Raw genomic sequence first — 21422 nt, 5'->3', positions numbered from 1 at the left:
AAAACATATATATGAAAGAAACTAGAAACAATTATAAAGCACCATACAAATAAGTAAGGAGGTAAAAACTACATATTAATGCTGAGAAAAGTGAAGTCCAAGTACAGAGAAAATAATCAGAAAAAGCTTCTTAGAATTAGTTCTGTATTAAATCACGATTCAAACCAATACTTATCAGTTAAGTCATTTTAGATTAGCAAAAATACAGACATAAAGCACAGGGTCAGGTATTGGCAAGTCTTTCAAAAAGGACAATAACAAAAGTGGCTTGAATGAAGGAGAAGCTTCTGCAGCTATGGAGCTCCTGAGATGTATTATGAGACACAGTTAGAGAGTGTATGCTGTTGGTTTTGGTCAAGAGCAGAGTGCTGAAGACACCAGTTAAGGAAGGAAATGTGTCCAAGGGAGGTCAAGGTGAAGCAGGACTTGCTCCCTTCATCAGCTGATGCCCGCATCTCTTCTCAGTTCCATACACACCTGCTCTGTGCTCTTTCATTGGAAAGGGGCCCCAACATCATAAGATCTGTGGCATGAAGGGACCCAGAGTCTGCTTGGTGACTTCCCTACTTGTCACAGAAATTTACCAGCCACCTGCATTTTTAAGAATGTTGGGAGGGGAGCAGAGAAGCTGTGAGAAACACTGAGCAATTTTAAATCCCTTCAGGAAATACAACAAAAAAAGGAGATTTTGTAAATGGTTCCACTTCATTTCTCCCATGTGAAATTAAGATATGTACACTGAAAAAGTAATCACACCTAACAACGATTACTTTTTATATTGAATAATTAGGAAAAAAATACCTTGTAATCCACTCCTCCAATTATTTTCTGAACCAGTTTAAATGTTAAGGCCCAAAGCTGTGTTCTTTCCCATTCAAGTGTGTCAGAGTTTATCAGGGATTCACAAACCATCCTAGAGAAAAGGAATACCCGTTCCAATTACAAGACAGAATTTTTGCAAGTTCTCTAATAGCCAAGGTCTGCGTACTCTGAATATTATATTTGCCATAGTAAGTTTTTTTTTTTGGCTGCGTTGGGTCTTCGTTGCTGTGCGCGGGTTTTCTCTAGTTGTGGTGAGCGGGGGCTACTCTTCGTTGTGGTGCGCGGGCTTCTCATAGCAGTGGCTTCTCTTCTTGCAGAGCACGGGCTCTAAGGCACACGGGCTCATTAGTTGTGGCGCACGGGCTTAGATCTCCGTGGCATGTGGGATCTTCCCAGACCAGGGATCGAACCCATGTCCCCTGTATTGGCAGGCGGATTCTTAACCACTGTGCCACCAGGGAAGTCCCAGTAAGTATTTTTCATAAAGGTACATATTACACAAGTACACTTTTAAAAAATTACATATAGTATTTTACATTTTTTACTTATATGAAAGACTAAACACAAAGTAGAACTAAATAATATTAATTACATTATATGTTTACTAGAAAGATATGTACCAAAAGCTATTGGTTAAATATTTACCATTTACCAGTTTGTGACAAACTGTATTTTTCCAAGATGGCTGCAGTAAGACTTTCGATCCCACATGCTCTTCTAAAATGTGACACTGATACTCCTCCCATGAAAAGTATCAATGTCATTCTCTACCCCTCAACCTGGGCAGGCCTAATACTGGTGAATGGGATGCTGTATGACTTTCAAGGCAAGGTGATAAAGCTTCTGCTTAGCCCTCTTATGAATGCTTGCTCTTGGACTCCACTATGCTGTGAGAAAGTCCAGGTTACACGGAGAAGGCATATATGTAGGTTCTGGCCAACAGTGCCAGCTGATGTCTCAGATGACAGCCAGGTATCATCCACCAGATATGAATGGGGAAACCTTTGTCATGACTCCAGTCGTAGCCACTATCTGATTGCAATCACGAGACCTGAGAAAAAACTACATACTATTTGCCCAGTCAAGCACTATAATCATGAATGTTAATAATAAAAGGATTATTATTGTTTTAAGCCACAAAGTATTGAAGTAATTCATCACGCAGCAAAAGTAAACTGGAACCAACTGAGCAATTCCACTCCTGGGTATATAGCCCAAAAAAACCAAAAACACTAAACTGAAAAGATACATGCACCCCAATGTTCATAGCAGGATTATTTACAATTGCCAAGATATGGAAGCAACCTAAGTGTCCCTCAACAGATGAATGGATAAAGAAGACATGCCATACACACACACATACACACACACACACACACACACACACACACACACAGTGGAATACTACTCATCCATAAAAAAGAATGAAATTGTGTCATTTACAACAACATGGATGGACTTGAAGGGTATTGTGCTAAGTGAAATAAGTCAGACAGAGAAAGACAAATACTGTATGATATCACTTATATGTAGAATCTAAAAATTACAATAAACAAACTAGTGAATATAACAAAAACAACAAAAGGGCTTCCCTGGTGGCGCAGTGGTTGAGAGTCTGCCTGACAATGCAGGGGACACGGGTTCGAGCCCTGGTCTGGGAAGACCCCACATGCCGTGGAGCAACTGGGCCCGTGAGCCACAACTGCTGAGCCTGCGCGTCTGGAGCCTGTGCCCTGCAACGGGAGGGGCCGTGATAGTGAGAGGCCCGCACACCGCGATGAAGAGTGGCCCCCGCACCACGATGAAGAGTGGCCCCCGCTTGCCGCAACTAGAGAAAGCCCTCGCACGAAACGAAGACCCAACACAGCTAAAAATAAATAAATAAATAAATTAATTAATTAATTAATTTAAAAAACCAACAAAAGTTAACTGGAACAAGCTCATCAACGTGAGCGATTTTAGTCTCTGGACTGAAAGGCAAAGTCTGCCTGGTTTTGAGCACCGTAAGTATACAATTCTAAGAATACTGCATCCTAGAAATTAAAACTGAGATATTACAAAGGATTTCTTGTTGAGCCCAACTTCCTTCTTCATTCCCTTATCCTTTTACAACAACAACCTCAACCAATTTCTAAACATTAATAAAAAAGAAAATTCTGGGCTTCCCTGGTGGCACAGTGGTTAAGAATCCGCCTGCAAATACAGGGGACACAGGTTCGAGCCCTGGTCCGGGAAGATCCCACATGCCGCAGAGCAACTAAGTCCGTGCGCCACAACTACTGAGCCTGCGCTCCAGAGCCCATGAGCCACAACTATGGAGCCCGCAAGCCACAACTACTGAGCCCACGCGCCACAACTACTGAAGCCTGGGCGCCCTAGAGCCCGTGCTCCGCAGCAAGAGAAGCCACCGCAATGAGAAGCCTGCGCACGGCAATGAAGAGTAGCCCCCACTCACCGCAACTAGAGAAAGCCCACGCACAGTAACAAAGACTCAATGCAGCCAAAAATAAAATAAATAAAATAAATAAATTTATTAAAAAAAAAAAAAAAAAAGAAAGAAAGAAAATTCTTTAGATTGCTCATATTCACCATTAAACGTACCTGGGTGGAAGGAGACCAGTCTCGACCGCCATTGCTAAGCAGTCATAAAGAAAAGAAATTCTTTTAGGACTATGCTGGCCGTGAATGAATTTAACAATCCACTGGATGCATTGTTCGTGAGACTCCTGGAAAATCAGAAAATGATCACGTTTTAGGTCTAAACTTACATATTGTAACTAACAAATAGCTAATAGTACCTGGGAGCATATCAAGACTATGAATGAGATACTCCATTATAAATTCATGGATGAAAACAAATTCTAAAATAAAAAACTGAAAAAATTCAGATTTAGTACTTGAGTTATAGTAAGCTTAAAATCATACAATTGTATAAACTTCCACCATTTTTACTACATGGCACCTCCAAAAAGAGTACGATTTCATTAACATATTCATGATCAATAGAAAACTCTAGCAAAGCTTGTGTACGGCATTGTAAGCAGTGCCCTTAATGGCAGATATAAATATTCCTGTCACTGGGGGAAAAATCCACTATGAATTAGTACATCAGCCTCATGAGAATTTCGTGAGTCTAATCCCTAAGAGCCCAATGAGTTATGAATCTAATGACATATCCAATTTCTAGACTTGCAAAACTTTAAATCTGATACCAGAATGTAGCACCGAAATCACAGATTATCTTCTCGGATATCCTCAAGATGTCCTGCTCCTCTGTGCTACCGCTGTCCCTCATACACACTTCTACTGTTGAACATATAATGCTGACTTAGAAATACTTATTTTCTTCCCAGCTCCTCCATTAGAATATAAAATTTTCGAAGACTGTATCTTAACTCATAAAATGTTTAACGAATTATTAAAATATTAAAGTATGTCATAAAGATGTTCAACATCACTCAGAGAAATGTAAAAATAAAACCACACTGAAATAAAATTTCTCCTGTTTTAGATTGGCAAAGATCAAAAAGTTCATTAACACTCTACTATGAGGCTCTAGGGAATAAGATACTCTTATACATTGCTATCGGGAGTATAAATTGGTAAAACCCTTATGGAAAGCTATTAGGCAGTTTCTATAAAAACTACACATAGACATACCCTCTGACCCAGCAATACTATAAATTTATTCTGTGTTCCATGCATATAACTGTTCATTATAGCATTATTTAAAGTGAAAAAGGTAAGAAGCAACCTGTCAGTTGGTAGGAGACTGGTTAAATAAAGGAAGGTGCAGCCATATAATAGAATATTATGTTGCTATAAGAAAGTAAGAAAGGAAGGCAGAAGTAACTCTTAATGGATTGATGTAGAATTACTTTGAGAATTTAGTATTAAGAGGAAAAAAGCAAGGTGCTAATGAACAGTGTACACGGCATATGAACATTCTATAAAAATGATTCTATGCATAAAACACTTCTAGGGGCTTCCCTGGTGGTGCAGTGGTTAAGAATCCAGCTGCCAATGCAGGAGACACGGGTTCAAGCCCTGGTCGGGGAAGATCCCACATGCTGCAGAGCAATTACGCCCCTGTGCCACAACTACTAAGCCTGCACTCTAGAGCCTGCATGCCACAAATACTGAAGCCTGTGAACCTAGAGCTCGTGCTCTGCAACAAGAGGAGCCACTGCAATGAGAAGCCCGCGCACCGCAATGAAGAGTAGCCCCCACTCGCCGCAACTAGAGAAGGCCTGCGCGCAGCAACGAAGACCCAATGCAGCCGAAAATAAATAAATAAAATAAATGTATTTAAAAAAACACTTCTAGAAGGAAACATAAACTGGGAATGCTGTTTGCAGACAGAAAAAGAAACAAGCAATTAAGCTAAGAGAGATATAAGGCAGATTCATCATTGGGTCCAACTTTTGGTCCAACCCTTTGCATTTTGTACCGTATGAATATATTATCTATTAGAAAATAATTAGGGTGCTTCCCTGGTGGCACAGGGGTTAAGAATCCGCCTGCCAACGCAGGGCACACGGGTTCGAGCCCTGGTCCGGGAAGATCCCACATGCCGCGGAGCAACTAAGTGCGTGCGCCACAACTACTGGGCCTGCACTCTAGAGCTCACGAGCCAGAACTACTGAGTGCGTGTGCCACAACTACTGAAGGCCGCGCGCCTAGAGCCCGTGCTCCACAACAAGAGAAGCCACTGCAATGAGAAGCCCGCGCGCCACGACTAAGAGTAGCACCTGCTTGATGCAAGTAGAGAAAGCCCGCGGGCAGCAATGAAGACCCAACGCAGCCAAAAATAAATAAATAAATAAAAAGAAAAAAATAATTAAAAGTAAAAGAAATTTTAAAAAACTAATGTATTGAAACTCTGTGATTCATGTCTGAGTAGCAAGTCTTAACCACCAGCAGCTCAAGTGCAAACAGTTCTCATTTTCCTACCTATAATGCACCATGAGAAGATAAGGTACTACTGTACTATGAACTCTTTAAGGATCACACATTTTGTCTTTTTCAAGGCTGCATTTTCTGGTGAATGTTCTCTGTTACTAAGTTTTACTGCTCCTTTCCTCAATTTTATTATAATATCCTTGTATCCTTATTGTGGCATCTTTGTATCAATGCTGGGCCAGTTCCTTTGTTGAGTAAATGAATGAACTTTTTAGCCATTACAATCCCTAACACAGCTGTTTTGAAGTGCACCAAATAAATTAGCATAGGATCAAAATGGTTTCATATAATCTAACTTGGGAGAGATTTCTAAAAACAACTCACACCGTGCTGTCGTCAACCTGATTTTTCAATACAGATTCTCTACTGGAAGAATACAAATGGAAACAAATGGAAATCAGAATAGACAAATAAAAGATGATGACAATTTTATTTCTCCTTTTCCAGAAAGACCTTAACAGCAACATCAAAGAAAATGTGCAAAAAGAAAGGGTCAAAAATCATCAGCTGAGTGTATTAAAAATGCAGTGCTCACCTGAGAAAGACCACCCCAAAACTGTCTGAAGGCCCCCAAACAGCTAATTAGTTTTGTTTTTTCATCTTCAGGGGTGTCCATAAACATGCTAAAAAACAAAAATAGCATTATTTGCCACTAGTTTTAAAAAGGTAATTCAACATAACCAGAATAGTGGATCTTGTAAACCTCCAAGACAGACCTAAATAAAATCTTACAAAGATACACTCAGGTAAAAACACAAAAATCTGCCATGCATATACTCACCCAGGGAAAGCCTCTTCTATAATTTCCGTTTTCTGTTAAAAAAAAAAAAAAGTAAACGATGTGAATTTTGTTTTTTAAAAAGGGAGGGGGAGGGGCGTCCCCGAGCAAAATAATACAATGCAACAAGGGCAAGTCACCTTAATCAGCAACGCGCAGAAACAAACAATACCTGCCTGCTTGGCCTGTAACAAAGGGTGTTGTGGATTTCAAAGGAGACTTGGAATTGGACAGCAGTTTGAGAATTGCTCAACCCTTGCACACATACACGGTTTCACAACAAAGAAGAGATGGAGGAGAGGTTGCCCGGGCCAGGTTTCTTGAGCCGTTGCCCGCGAGCCACCCCCTCTCCCAGCCATCGTCCTGGATCCCTGGCCGTTCCACTCACCACCACCTCCTCAAAAATGCTCTGCAGTTGCGTCTCCATCTGGACCATCTCCCCCGCCTTCCTTGGACACCAGGCGCGCTGCCCGGGTCAGGCCCGAGATCCGGCAATGGAGGTGCAGAGGGCCGCAGACGCCTGTAGGAAACCTCAGCTCGCCGGGGTCGGTTTCTTCCCCAAGCGCCCACCTGAGTCCGTCCCCTGTTTGTTGCAGGGCCCAGCAAACAACCGGAAGCTGCACGGAAGCCGGAGCGCTGGGTGCCCGCTGATTACGAAACCCGCAGAAACCAGGGACCCAGTCAGATGGTTCCGCCTGTGTAGAAGTGCGGCGCGCGAGCCAGACGAGAGCGCCCGTAAGTGGAAGCTCGAGCCTAAGTCACCCCGAGGCCCGGTCGGCTGCAGGCCGCCACTTCCCGGCTGAAGCGGGAATTGCTTCCTGCTTGGTGCTGATGCTTTTGCACGGCGGGAAGAAAACAAACTTGAGACCCAGGGGCTAGAGCCTGCTGGAAATGCTCCTCTTGCGACCTGGGTCAACCTGATGTCTACGAGCTGCTGACCTTCTAGGACTCCGTCAGCAGCCTGGAGCCAGGAGTTGAAAGCTCACTTTTCTAGACGACAGGGACAATGCCTTCTCGACTATGGTTATCTCAGTGCCTTGCAGAGTGCCAGAAGCACAGCAGACTTTCAATGAAGGTTGAAAAGGTGAATGAACGCATCACTACTGATTTTTAATTAAAATAATCGAATAATAATATATACTGTTTTCAGTTATGATCATCTAAAAATAATAATATTTCTCAATTACTGAATACATATAGCCTCTTTGGTGGTGGGTAGGGATGGAGAAGGGTGGCAAAGAGGAAGGTTGATTCAGTGGCATGGTCGGAGCAGATACACTGAGTAGTGTGCCCCCCACCGCTGTATTCTTTCAAACATCAGTTGACATTTTTGTGGAAACTTGCTCTCATTCTTCAAGCTGATTTAGGTGTCTCTTCTTTGTCTTCATATAACACTTTTGTGTATAAATAGTAGAGGACTTCATTTATGGAATATTTATCCACCGTTCCCTCAGGGCTAGACACGGTGTTAGGTATTCAATGAACTGTATTGCAGAGTGTATTTTGCAGAATATCTGAGCTATTATAGAAGGGTGACAGAGCCAGAATTATTAAAATCCAAGTACCCTAGCAACCTATTGTTCTTTTTTGTATGCTAAACAGATTATTTTATTGTGGATTGTCTTCTACCAGATTCACTTCTAAGCTTTCATTTACTAGCAGATTTCCACGTTTCGGCTCTGTGTTTCGAAATCGGTATATTCTCTCTCTCTTTTTTTTTTTTTTTTAACATCTTTATTGGAGTATAATTGCTTTACAATGGTGTGTTAGTTTCTGCTTTATAACAAAGTGAATCTGCTATACAAATACATATATCCCCATATCTCCCCTCCCTCTTGTATCTCCCTCCCACCCTTCCTACCCCACCCCTCTAGGTGGTCACAAAGCACTGAGCTGATCTCCCTGTGCTATGCGGCTGCTTCCCACTAGCTATCTATTTTACGTTTGGTAGTGTATATATGTCCATGCCACTCTCTCACTTTGTGCCAGCTTACCCTTCTCCCTCCCTGTGTCCTCAAGTCCATTCTCTATGTCTGCGTCTTTATTCCTGTCCTGCCCCTACGTTCTTCAGAGAAATCGGTATATTCTCAGCAAATGCCAGCTACTCTTGACGTTGGCCAGGGCTTGTACAATTAAGTAGGTAAAATGGTCTGGTAAGAATTATTTGTCATAACCAAATACAAATTAATTTTTATATTATGCTTGCTGATGCTCTATTCATTGAATAAAAGTTGACCATCCATTTCTAGACCTTCTTCATGTGTTTCCCCCAAGTCATTTTTTTAAATTGATGTATAATTTGTATACAGTGAAATGCATATTTTAAATATACAGCTCCATGAATTTTGACAAATGTTGACACTTGTTTAACTACTACCTCAGGCAAGATATAGAATATTTTTATCTTCCCAGAAAGTTCTTAGAGTCCTTTTGCAGCCAATCCCCCTCCCAGAGGCAAACACTGGTTTAATTTAAGTAATCATTAATTAGTTTGCATGTTCTCAAAGTTTATATAATTGGATTCACACAGTATTTCCTCTTTTGTGTCTAACTTCTTTCACACAACTTTGTATTTTGAGATCTATCCATGTATATCATTCCATTGTATGAATATACCACAGATTATTTTTCAATTCACCTCTTGATGGATATTTACATTTTCAGTTTTGACTACTACAAATAAAGTTGCTATGAACTTCCTCAAACAAGTCTCTCTGTAGACATATTTTTCTAGGAGCAGAATTTTAGCGTCATATGGTAAGTATATGCTTGACTTTATAAGAAATTGGCAAACAGTTTTCCAAAATGGTTTTTACTCTTTTTACACTCTGATGCTACAAATTTGTGTGGTTTCTAATTGTTCTACGTCCTTGTCGGCATTTAGTGTTGTCAATCTTTATACTTTTAGCCATTCCAATGGGTGTGGATTTTCCTAGTGACTAATGATGTTGATTTTTTTAAAAATGTGTATCTTATAAGCTATTCAGATATCTCTCATGAAGGGTCTGTTTAAGTCTTTTGCTTACTATTAATCAGGTGATTTCTTATATACTCATTTATTTGTATGAGTACTTATATATTCTGTATACAAGTCTATTATCAAATCCATGCATGGTGAACGTTTTCTCTCTGTTTTGGCTTGCTTTTTCATTTTTAAAATGATGTCTTTGATTAGCAGAAAATTTTAATTTTGATGAAGTCCAATTTATTATGTTTAAATTTTATGGTTATTGTTTTAAGTAGCCTATGAAATCTTTGTCTACCCTAGGGTCATGGAGCTATCCTCCAATATTTTCTTCTAAGAACTAAGTTTTATAGTTAGTATAGATAGTGTAGATATATAGTTCAAATATTTAGATCCATGATTTATCTTGAATTAGTTTTTGTAGGTGTGGTGCATGTGTGTGTATGTGTTAGGGTGGGGCAGGGCTTTCTCCTCCTCATTTCCAGAGGGGTCATGGCTGCTGCCTAGGGCTGAGTCGCTCAGCTGCCACCCTGATGGGCCTAGAGAACAGAGCCTCAAGCTAAAGAGAATTATTCTTGAGCTTTAAAATCTAATGGAATTTTCCCTGCCAGGTCTCAGACTCGGTTGGGACCCATGTGACCCCTTCTTTTAGACTTCTTCCTTTTGAAATAGGAATGCTGGTCTCACCAGTGTATTTTGAAGCAGATAATTTTTTTTGTAGTTTCACATGTTCGTAGAAAGGAATTTTGCCAAAGGATGAATCATACCTCTAGTTTCATCCATTTGTTCCATCACCGTTTGTTGAAATTACCCTTCTTTCTTCATTGCATTGCCTTGTATTAGTCTGGGTCTCTTTTTAGACTCTCTATTCTGTTCTTTTGATCTATTTGTCTATCCTTATGCCAATATCATATCGTCCCAATTGCTGTAGCTAATTAGTAATTCTTGAAGTAAGGTAGCTTAAGTTCTCCAAATTTATTTTTTAAGCTTATTTTGGTTATTCTAAATCCTTTGCACTTCCATATAAATTTTAAAATCAGCTTGTCAATTTTGATCAAAAAATACTGAGATTTTTATTGGGATTAAATTGAATCTATAGTGTAATTTGGAGATAATTGACACCTAAGCAATATTAACTCTTTTAGTCCACAGACAGGGTTAATCTCTCCATTTATTTAGTCTTCTTTTATTTTTTTCAGCAATCTTTTGTAGTTTTCAGTGTGCAGATATTGCATATCTCTGTTAAATTTAATCTTATGTATTTTATATGTGTTTTGGGGGGGATGGTATTTCAAGTAGCATTTTAAAAATTCTGTTTTCCAGTTGTTTATTGCTAACATATAGAAATACAATTGATCTTTGGATATTGGTCATTAATCCTGTGACCTTGCTCAATTCACTTTTTAGTTCTAGTAGTTTTTTATAGAACCCTTAGAATCATCTATGTCCACAACTGGTCATCTGTAAATAGGACAGTTTTACTTCTTCCTTTCCAACTTACTTCTTCCTTTATTTCTGTTTCATGCTTTACTGTATTGCCTAGGACCTTCAGCAGTACAATGTTGAATAGAAGTGGTGAGAACACACACCTTTGCCATGTTCTTGATCTTAGGGGGAAAACAGCCTTTCATAAAGTCTGATGCTAGCTGTAGGTTTTTCACTGATTTTCATTATCATTTCATTGATGCTGTTTGTCATATTGAGGAAGTTCTTTTCTATTCCTAGTTTACTGGAAGTTTTTATCATGAATAGGTATTGAACTTTGTCAAATGTTTCTCTGCCTCTATTGAGATTTTTCAGTTTTACTCTGTTAATGTGATGGGTTTAATTGACGGGGTTTTGAATTGTGGGAGAAGGGAATTTCCCCCTCTTTTTCCTCTTAGTTCTTTTGGATGGCAATTAAAATGACATAAGGCAGATTAACAGGAGAAAATCAAATTTATTACATATATACAGGGAACCCTCATAAGCATAAAGAATTCCAAAGACAGTAAGGCAAGATAAGGTATATTTATTACTCTGGACTGGAGAAAAGGAGGTAAGGGTCTGGGACTTCAAAGGGACGTAAGGCATTCACAGGAAGATGAAAAGAATTAATATTTGGTAAGCATATGTTTGCTGGGCCATCTAGAGACAGTGGAACACAGATAGGACTTTGATCTAACTAGCCTTGGTAGGTTACTCCCTGTCTGCTACACCTAGTTGATATTTTACTATAGTATCTATGGTGTTGACTCCTTCCTCAAACAGGTCTTCTATCTTAAATTCTTTTAGACAATAAGTGGGGGAAGTTCAAAGGTTCTTCCTGAGCCTTTTCAGCATGCCAGAGTGGTACATCTTGGGGCAGCCTGCCCTGAACCCCATCAAAATGCTAAACCAACTTTGCTTCCACGGGATACATACTATTCGGTCATGATATGTTATCCTTTCTATATATTTCTGGATTCTATCTGCTAATATTTTATTGAGATTGTATTTTTTTTTTCATATGCCACTATCATCGCCAACTCCTAACAAAACATGCCTTGTTTTGAATAATCAGCTTTAACTAGTGAAGAAAACTGCTGGGAGTCATAGGCCTCCAAAAGCCCTTTAAATTTTTTTTTTTTTTTGAAGGCTGTGGAATACCTTGTACAGCTGAACTCATGTCGTTCACTTGCTAGGTGACGAGCTAATAATTCTCCTGTCGTGGCTTTGACCTGGCAGATACTTAGTTCCCTAACATTTGTAATAAGTATATACAACACAATATGCCCTTGTTACCACGTAAGAGCTTCTAAAAACCTGAAATGAAAGAATTCAAATTTCCTGCTGCAGAGTAGCTTCAAGAGTTAGGCTGAACAGGGAGATCAGCTCGGTGCTTTGTGACCACCTAGAGGGGTGGGATAGGGAGGGTGGGAGGGAAGGAGAGGCAAGATGGAAGAGATATGGGAACATATGTATATGTATAACTGATTCACTTCGTTATAAAGCAGAAACTAACACACCATTGTAAAGCAATTATACTCCAATAAAGATGTAAAAAAAAAAAAAAAGAGTTAGGCTGAGGGTATTAGTTTGCTAAGGCTGCCGTAACAATAGAAACTGGCTGTCTTAAACAATAGAAATGTACTTTCTCACAATTCTGGAGGTTAGAGGTCTGAGATCAAGGTGCTAGAAATTTGAGATCAAGGTTTCCTATTTTACTCAATAAGTCAAAATCCATTATTATCATTATTTATTTTGATAAATATATAAGAAATATTTATGATTCATAAATTTATCAGTTGGTTGGTTTCTTCAGAGGCCTTTCTCCTTGGCTTGCAGACGGCTGTCTTCTCCCTGTGTCTTCACATGGTCTTCCCTCTGTGCATGTCTGTGGCTAATTTCCTCTTCTTATAATGACACCAGTCATATTGGATTAGGGCCCACCATTATGACCTCATTTTAACTTAATTACCTCTTTATTTGGACCCTCTGTCCAAGTAAATTACATCTTCAACATGTGAATTTGGAGGCATACAGTTCAACCTCAAAACTCCTTCCTCTGGGCCCCCAAATGCATGTCCTTCTAGCATGCAAAATACATTCAACCCATTACAACAGCTCTCAAATCTTAACCATTCCAGCATCAATTCCAAGTCCAAACTGTCATCTAAATATCCTCTAAATCAGTTATAGGTGCTTCAGGTGTGAGGCATTCTGAGGCAAAATTCCCCTTCAGCTATGAGGCTGTGAAACCAGATAACAAGTTATCTGCTTCCAAAACACAATAATAGGACAAGCCTAGGATATACATTCCCATTCCAAAAGGGAAAAATTGAAAAGAATAAAGGGGTCGCAAGTTCCAAGCAACTCTGAAATCTAGCTGGGCAATTTCCACTAGATTTTGAGGCTTGAGAATAATCCTTTTTGGTTTGATTATTTGCTCTGTCCTCCAGGATGGGGGTGGGGTGGGGGGTGGCTCAGTAGAGTTTGCAGGCACCTAAGTGGCATGACGTGGGCATCCAAGCATGGGAGGGGATGGTGGTGAGGTTGAGAGGCTGGTTGCATACAGGGGAGTTTATCAAATAAGCAGAAATAGTAAGTTCAGTGGAAGTCTGGTTTCACATTGTGGGAGAAGGGGTATACACATGTGGAAAGAGAAAACTAGGATGAATCCTACAGTGCTTGATTGAAATTGGGTATTTTGATATGAACTCATGCATTTAATAGATAGGTAGTTTTAGAAATAAATACAGTATGAGCTGTCCTAGCGTTCCTCAAACATGACCAAAGCTTTAGCAGAAAGAAAAATTATGTGGAGCAGCTGATTGAGCAAAAGGGTGAACATAAAACTGTACCTATGGAAGTATACCAGTGGTCACATCAGTGTGATTTATCAGTGCAGTTTTGCATAGTGGAGGCTTGGTGCTGAGAACAGGAAATATGTCAAAAGTTCAGGAAACAAGCTAAGGCAGAAATAGAGGTAAAGGTGACCAGCAGGACTTGGGCAAAGTGAGATCAACCAAGATGTCTTTGTAAAAACGGCTAGTATATTTGGATCACTGTTAGAGCTGGTCTTAGGACAAATAGTTGAATCATCCTGGAGGGTGAGTCAAGGGTAGTACCTCTCAGAATTGGAGAGCCCTGAAAGCCAGGACGGGTTGTTTGAGTCATCAGCTAATGCGATGATCACTTTGGGCTTGTAAATAATGGAGTGAGCTAAGAGACAGAAAGAAAATTTGGTTTTCTTTCTGTCTCTTAGAAAATAAGCATTTGGTTTAGAAGAAATACTGGGCCAGATTTGAGGATCAGGGGATGCACCTACCTCCTTAAGGAATAGGATATAGCAGTTCTAATGGAAAGCTGGAAACCCTAGATGCTGTGGATGGAGATGAAGCAGCTTAGAATCTTTGGAGGATGGGAATAGACCGGTCAGTTGTCTGCTACTGTTGTCATCTTCTTCTCCCCCTAGCTTGGTGATGCTTGTCTTAGTTGAAGCCAGGTGTAGAAACAGGGGTCAAAGTCCATTCAGGTGGAGGAGGCTTTTTAAAATGAGATGTGAACCATGAATTAATGTCTTTCAGTTTGGCTGTGCATGAATTAGTTACTAATACCTGATAAGGTTCTTCCCATTGTGGCTGCAAAGAATCTTTTATTTGATGTCCTTTCCAATAAACAAAATCTCTAGGTTGTAATTTATGATCCTTTTCATTTCTTGGGAGTTTGCTGTAAAGGTAGTTACTAATTTTTTTAAAGTGTCTTAATAAGACCCTGTCATTAATGTAATATATTTCCTTTGAACCATTGTGGGTGAAAGTTTCCAAAATATTGTTTTCCCAAAACACCATTTTCTCAGATGCCCAATGGATTAAAGAATGTACAGGTCTAAACCATATATGCGTGGTGGGGTCAAAATTCCCCCCTTTTGTTGCCGTGTCCATTTCCCTTCTGTAGTGGCAACTTCTTGAGCCTGTAGAAAGAAACCTTTTACTGGGTTAGCAGGGTTAACGGAGAGCATTCTCGAGGCTGAACAGGATGAATATTTAAAGCTGCTTATTGGGCTGCAGCAACAGCAAGCTGTTTCTTTTAGCTTCCCTAGTGTCAGATTTGGAATGCCCTGTTGTCTTGATAATTGCTAACTGTTTTGGCAATTGTATAACAGTTAATAACTCTGCAACCTGTCTTTTATTTTAGTTTTTACAGGTTGTCCTGAAGAGGTTAAAAACTTCATTGTTTTCATAGCATTCCAAAGTTTTGTGCCACTCCAAAAGAACAGCGACCATCATTATAAATATTTGTCACCTGGTCTTTAGCTAGTTGACAAGCTAGAGTTAAGGCAATTCATTTGGCTTGTTGTGCTGACTTTTTTTCTGATAAATAAAAGCTTTCAGTTATATCCTCTACGGATGTGATTGCACCTCCAGCTCTGTAATGCCCCTGCTCATCCCTTAAGTAGGAACCATCTGTAAATCTAATTAGATCAGCCTTATCAATGGGGCTTCTTGTAAGTCATTCCAGGGAGCAAGATGATGATCTGTCAACAAAACGCAGTCATAGTTGTTTTCTTCCTGTGATGCTGGAAGCAAAATTACAAGATTAATGTTATTACATCAAACCAAGGTGGTATGAGGTGCAGAAAGCAACATTACTTCATAAGAAGTTTGTTGGCTTTCAGAATTGTGCTGAACGTGGTGAGAATTTAGAAGAGACTCAACTGGGTGTGGGACATAAATACTTAAAGGAGACCCTATTCCTGTTTCTTCAGTAGCCTTTCTGAAATAACCTTCAGACAAAGTGGAAGTCCTTTTGCTACCTAATCTAATTTGGTTTTGGAGCATAAAAGCAAGTCATCTATAAGCATTTTTGTAAAAGCATCAGAGTAAGACAATAACTGTCTATAAATGAAAGACTTAAAAAGCGTTGTTCAAGACCTGATTATGATGCAGTCATTAAGGAAATTTGGCAATTTCTGTGACATACAGCATTTTAGGATAATGACTAGAATTAACACTGACAACATACCAGGACACTTCAAAGGTTAGGAGCTTCATATAATTTCTAGAACCTTTATGTTAATAATATTTACCTATTTCTTTGGGATGTTCAAGGACCCTCTGAAGCATCCCAAAGTTAGCTGGAGGTCAAAAGAACTTCATGAATTTGATTTCAGAAAGGTTGTCAGAGATATCAAAAGGTTTTAAACATTTTGGCCAAGTAGGATTGTAAGTAAGTCAGTGTGAAACAATACTTATTCACATAACCAAAATGACAATAAGATTTCAAAGGCAAGTACAGAGTTACTGGTAAAGAAACTTTACAATCTGTTATCAAAAGCAGATCAATATTTCAAGAAAACTTTGTCTTCTCGACAGAGAAAAAAACCAAATTCTAGTTTTACATCATTTCACCTTTAATATTAAAATTCACTTATTTAATTAAATTCAATCTAATCTTAGTCTTGACCATGCATAAAACTCTTTTCTCAAGATTCTCTTTTTAAAATTGATTTCTAAAAATATATATTTCTAGAAATATATGCTTTTAAAAAGCACAAAATATATTTATTAATAGTTTCAAACATATTTAGTTTCTCTGTAATAAGAGGTCAAAAGTAGGTAAACATAGACTTCTTTAACAATTAATGTTTCAGTATTTTATCTTATTAAAAATGATCTAGACATTCAATGAATTTCCATAATTTAATTTAATTTAGCAGAACTCTAAAGTTTCAGGTTGCCAAAAATCCAGAGAAACCGTTTTTAGGCAGACATTCCATAAAACATATTATTCTTAAAGAATTCACCAAAAGCTTATATCCCATTTATATTTTATTACTTATGAAATATAATCAGGCCATTAATTATCTCATTGACAAAGTTTGTAGCATAGATAATATGAGCTTATTGACTTTCAGTAAGCCTAGTTACAACAGACATAGTATACTTAATGTTGATGACTCTAAAACCATGTCTAAATTAATTAAACCGTCAATTTAAACTTGTTTTTATTCATTAAAGATTAATCCTAGATCATGTGATCCTTTACAAATTTGGGCTAATTTAAGTTACATCTAGAAATATTTGATTTTTTAGCACTTATCTTTAAGTCAGTTAAATAGAGTTCTTTTACAAATTAATTTTGATAACACCATCTAGAGTAGGGACATATCATGTTTATAACATACACACAGACAAGCATACATCAAGACAAACACAGATATCTCATAATTTTCCTGCTTGAGTTTTAAAAAGCCTCTTTTCCTTTTTTTTTCTTCCTTTCAGTTTTAAATTCTACTAACTGAGCTAACGCTGTACTCTCAGGTGTTGTGGGCTGTGTTTACATTTCAAGGACATAATAAGAGTTATAATGTCAAGGTTTCTCCTAGGAATACTTTTATTCTCCTGGGGTCAGAATTTTGAACAGGTGTTTTATGAAGCTGGCTTTCTCTAGAATGTCAAAAGAGCTGCATCCTGACCATTTAAGCGTTAAGTGCTTGCAAGCATTGGCTTTGTTCCAATTGTGTATGAAGCCAGCCAGAGTTCCAGTGAGTGGCTGCCCGTCCAGGAGCTGTTTGGCCTTTGAGGCACAGTTTCCCATTATTAGTTTCATGGCCTAATTTAGATACGATCTGAACAATTTCTGAGGACAGTGAGTTGGATCGGATGTGTGCTGTTTCCGAGTCTAGCTCCCCAGGGAGCCTGGGTCAGTTCAACTCTCTTATGAGTCTCAGTTTCTCCCTCCAATGGTCTAAAACTGCTCAGGGCACTAGGCGATTAGCCTTTATTATGCAACCTGGCGAGCAGGATTTACTTAGTGATTGTAGTGGGATCCTCTGTGGGACCACTACCTGGCAGGAGGATTGACCCTCAGACACTACACGTGTTGTGGCCAGAAGGAGCAGTTGTCTCTTTTTCTTCAGACTTGACCAGGCTCAGTCTTTGATTTCACTAGCAAACAGTTTGTTCAGACCATATATACATATCTTTCCAATTTAAGGCAACTTTTAAAAAAGGACAGCCAGCCAGTTTACTCCAAAATTCCCCCTAGGTCCCTACCTAGGAAATGTACTGGTATACTCTTAGGACTCCAAATCCCAAGAAAAACGGCAGGAGTAAAATTCAGGACATTTAAAGCAACGATGTCTGGATATCACGAGAACTCACCAAAGCACCTCAGGAATACCAGTCAACAGGTGGGGCTCAAAGGGCCCATGCTGGTACTAAGCACTGGTTCAGGGTAGACGCCAGGTTTGATATCCTGCCGACTACGCCAAGAAAATGTTGACAAAAATTCAATTAACTGTCAAGTTAAGAAGAAAAAAAGGGAATTTTATTTGAGCCAAACTGAGGATTATAACCTGGGCAGCTCTGAGAACTTTCTGCCTGTTAGAAGTCAAAGGCACAGCCATATACATTTTCAAGGCAAAGGATCATACATCAAATGACATAATAATATTTTACATAAAGTGAACCAAGGGTGCATAGTCCAGGTAAGCAAGTACAAAGTGAGCAGGAAGTCACCATGACCCCATGCTATTCTTTAAGAAGTTACATTGCTAGCATCAGAAGAAAGAAAAAAATTGATCTTTACAGTTGAACAGCCTCTCCCATCTTTGAGGAGCTCTGGTTGATGTGCAATGCAGGTGCACACAGCACGTTAGGGAGGGAGGAGGCCCAAACAAACACAGAGAATTTTATGTTTAATTTTTCTTGTCCTGCCTTAAAATAGAAATTTTATTTCATCAAAAGCATAAAAGTATTTTTGCCTATGGTAGGCAGAATAATGACTGCCCCCAAAGATGTCCATGTCCTAATCCCCAGAATTTGAAAATATGTTAAATTACATAGCAAAGGGGAATTAAATTTGCAGATGGAATGAAGATTGCTAATCCGCTGCCCCTAAAATAAGGAGATTATCCTGGATTATCTGGGTAGGTCCAACGTAATTCGCAGGGCCTTTAGCAGTGGAAGAGGGAGGCTGAAGAGGAGAGTCAGAAGGAGATATGACTAAGGAAGAATGGTCAGAAAGATGCAAGTTTTCTAGCCTAGAAGATGGAGGAAGGGAGTCACAGGGACTGTAGGTGGCTCCTAGAAGCTGGAAAAGGCAATAAAACAGATTCTCCCCAAGAGGCTCCGGAAAGGAACTCAGCCCATCTGACATCTTGATTTCAGCCCAGTGAGATCTGGATGGAACTTTAAACCAGCAGGACTGTAAAATAATAAACTTGTGGTGTTTTGAGCCATTGTTTGTGGTAATTTGCTATAGCAGCCACAGAAAACTTATATAAATGCCTAAGTATCAACATTGGCTACCTGAGAGGGATGGGAGAGATTATTGGATGTGTTATACTATTTATTATAAAGTACTACTTTAAAAAGTACAATAGAGACATTTTTACACTTCTTTCCTAAAAAATATTCTCTTTACTTTTGATGCTGAATAATTCAAGATGTGTGTTCTATAAATACCTCCGCCTCATTAGGTCCAAAACCTACTCGTCAGCTTTCCGGAAAACTAGCCTCCCATCCTGATGCCCCTTTCTCTGGTCAGGCCCCACTCCTCTCTGGGTCACCTGGGTTTAGACTCATTCTCCAAGCTCAGGCTTCATATTTCTCAAACCCAACATGTATTATCCTTTTCCACAGCCTTATCTGACTTGTGACCTCTCACGGGACTGTGACAGCCACACCTACCTGGCCCCTCTGCCTTCATCTCTCCCCACTCCGGTCCATTCCATTCTCTAGAACCGGGAAAATGTTCCTAAAGTACATCTTTTATCATGTTACTCTCTGCCTCTAAATCCAACCTTGGCGTTTCATTTTCAACAGACTCACATTTCAATTTCTTCAGTTCGAACCTTTTCATTTCTTCTTTCTTTCTTTTGCCACAAAATGCTTTTTGACTCCAAATTTATTATTCTTTTAATCATACCACATAGATTTTACAGGCTGAAGAACTCTGATTTTTATGATCGATTCAGTCATGTAAAAACCTCACTGTCCTGGGTCATCTTATTTGTTTATAGAAACTTTGATGCAAATAGTACTTTAACTCAGACCATAGTGATCATTGTGCTGTCCAGAGTTTAAAGCTTTAGTTTTTGGTTATTCACTGTGAAATCAATTGATAATACTATTACTATAATTGTTAATTTCTTTTTGGTATTATAATTTTTCAAAGCAATAATATATGTAAATGTTAAAAGATGACTAATTCTTATATAATATTGTGCATCAATAATACTTCAATAAAGAGAGGACTAATTCTCCAAACCTCATATTTAAAGTGTATCCATTCCAACCAAACTCCTCCCCACCTTCAACTCCCATGCCCCAGAATTAACCACTTTCAATTCTTTTTTAAAATAATATGCTTTATCCCACCATTTCTTGCTCTTTCAGTTCTAGGTATTATGTATTGACTTACTATGAAAGATGAGCGTTTAGTGTTCCTGAATACCTCTCACATTTCCTCCTTCTCTATCCCACTCATGTATCAGAATTTATTGGTTAGATTGCAGACTGTTTTTATATTGTTCTGACTCTATAGCTATTATTTACACTTTATTACTTACACAATGCAATACAGTGCATTGTGATTGTATTTTCCTTTTCCGTACAACTTTTTATTTTGTTTTAGGGGTTAATCATTGTGCCATGATTTTTCTTTGCTTAGTTTGGGATGTGTCTATGACTAATTCATCCAGAAACCTCCATCTGAGATATTAGTCTCTTCTCAGGAAGTTCAGACACATAAAGTATATACCAATTTTATCTTCCTCTTGTAGACATCCATCCTGGAACTTCTGTCCTCCTCTGCCAGTCTGGATTGGCTGCTCTCTAAGCTTGCCTCCTGGCTACCATCCTGGCTAGTGTCCTGGAGATTCTCTTTTGTTCTGTCTTACATGCATCTTCTGTTTGCTCAGTTTCATGTCTTCCTCTTTCTCAATTTACTGTCCTGTTTGAAGATGGAAGAGATCATATCCTCCATTAATTTCCTCAGAAAGACTATTTCTTCCCCCCCCACCCCCAACTTTTTATTTTGTGAAAATTTAAACCTAGAGAAAAATGGCAGGAATTTTGCAATCATCACATGTTATTTTAAATATTTTACCACATTTGCTATTTCTCTCTGTCTCTTCCTGTCTCTCTCTCTCCTCTCTGTCCCTCATCTTCTCTCTATCAATCTATTATCTTTATATGAACTGTGTGAGAATTATTTACAGATGTCATAATTCACTCCTAAATACTTCATTGTGTGCTTTCTGAAAGTCATGCATGTGGGACCTGACTTTCATAACCACAGTACCCATAGCACACTCAGGAAATTTAACATCAATATAATACTATTATCTAAAATACATCCATACTCACAGTTCCTCAACTGTCCCAATAATGTCCTTCACATATTTTTTTTTTCTCCCATCCAGGA

At 38.9% G+C, this 21422-nt stretch overlaps 2 protein-coding genes across 4 annotated transcripts in view; one reads left to right on the top strand and one right to left on the bottom strand.

Annotated features, from left to right (window-relative positions):
- The window catches only part of MED23 (mediator complex subunit 23), a 45182-nt gene extending 38020 nt beyond the window's left edge, over window positions 1-7162 (bottom strand). For both annotated transcript variants that reach the window (XM_007190866.2, XM_007190867.3), the window contains exons 1-5: window positions 6951-7162; window positions 6566-6597; window positions 6320-6407; window positions 3424-3548; window positions 802-913 (exon numbers count right to left, since the gene is read on the bottom strand). In XM_007190866.2, the coding sequence (XP_007190928.2) occupies window positions 802-913; window positions 3424-3548; window positions 6320-6407; window positions 6566-6597; window positions 6951-6998 (405 nt within the window). In that variant the 5' untranslated portion in view covers window positions 6999-7162. The remainder of the gene's footprint in view (window positions 1-801; window positions 914-3423; window positions 3549-6319; window positions 6408-6565; window positions 6598-6950) is intronic.
- A 165-nt stretch (window positions 7163-7327) lies between these two features.
- The window catches only part of ENPP3 (ectonucleotide pyrophosphatase/phosphodiesterase 3), a 97743-nt gene continuing 83648 nt past the window's right edge, over window positions 7328-21422 (top strand). For both annotated transcript variants that reach the window (XM_007190870.2, XM_007190869.2), the window contains exon 1: window positions 7328-7646. In XM_007190870.2, coding sequence (XP_007190932.1) covers window positions 7569-7646 — 78 coding nt within the window. In that variant the 5' untranslated portion in view covers window positions 7328-7568. The remainder of the gene's footprint in view (window positions 7647-21422) is intronic.

Source organism: Balaenoptera acutorostrata, chromosome 14, assembly GCF_949987535.1.
Source record: "Balaenoptera acutorostrata chromosome 14, mBalAcu1.1, whole genome shotgun sequence".
NCBI classification, from domain to species: domain Eukaryota; kingdom Metazoa; phylum Chordata; class Mammalia; order Artiodactyla; family Balaenopteridae; genus Balaenoptera; species Balaenoptera acutorostrata.
Note: the sequence above shows the minus strand (reverse complement) of the source record. Positions and strands in the feature narration are given on the sequence as shown.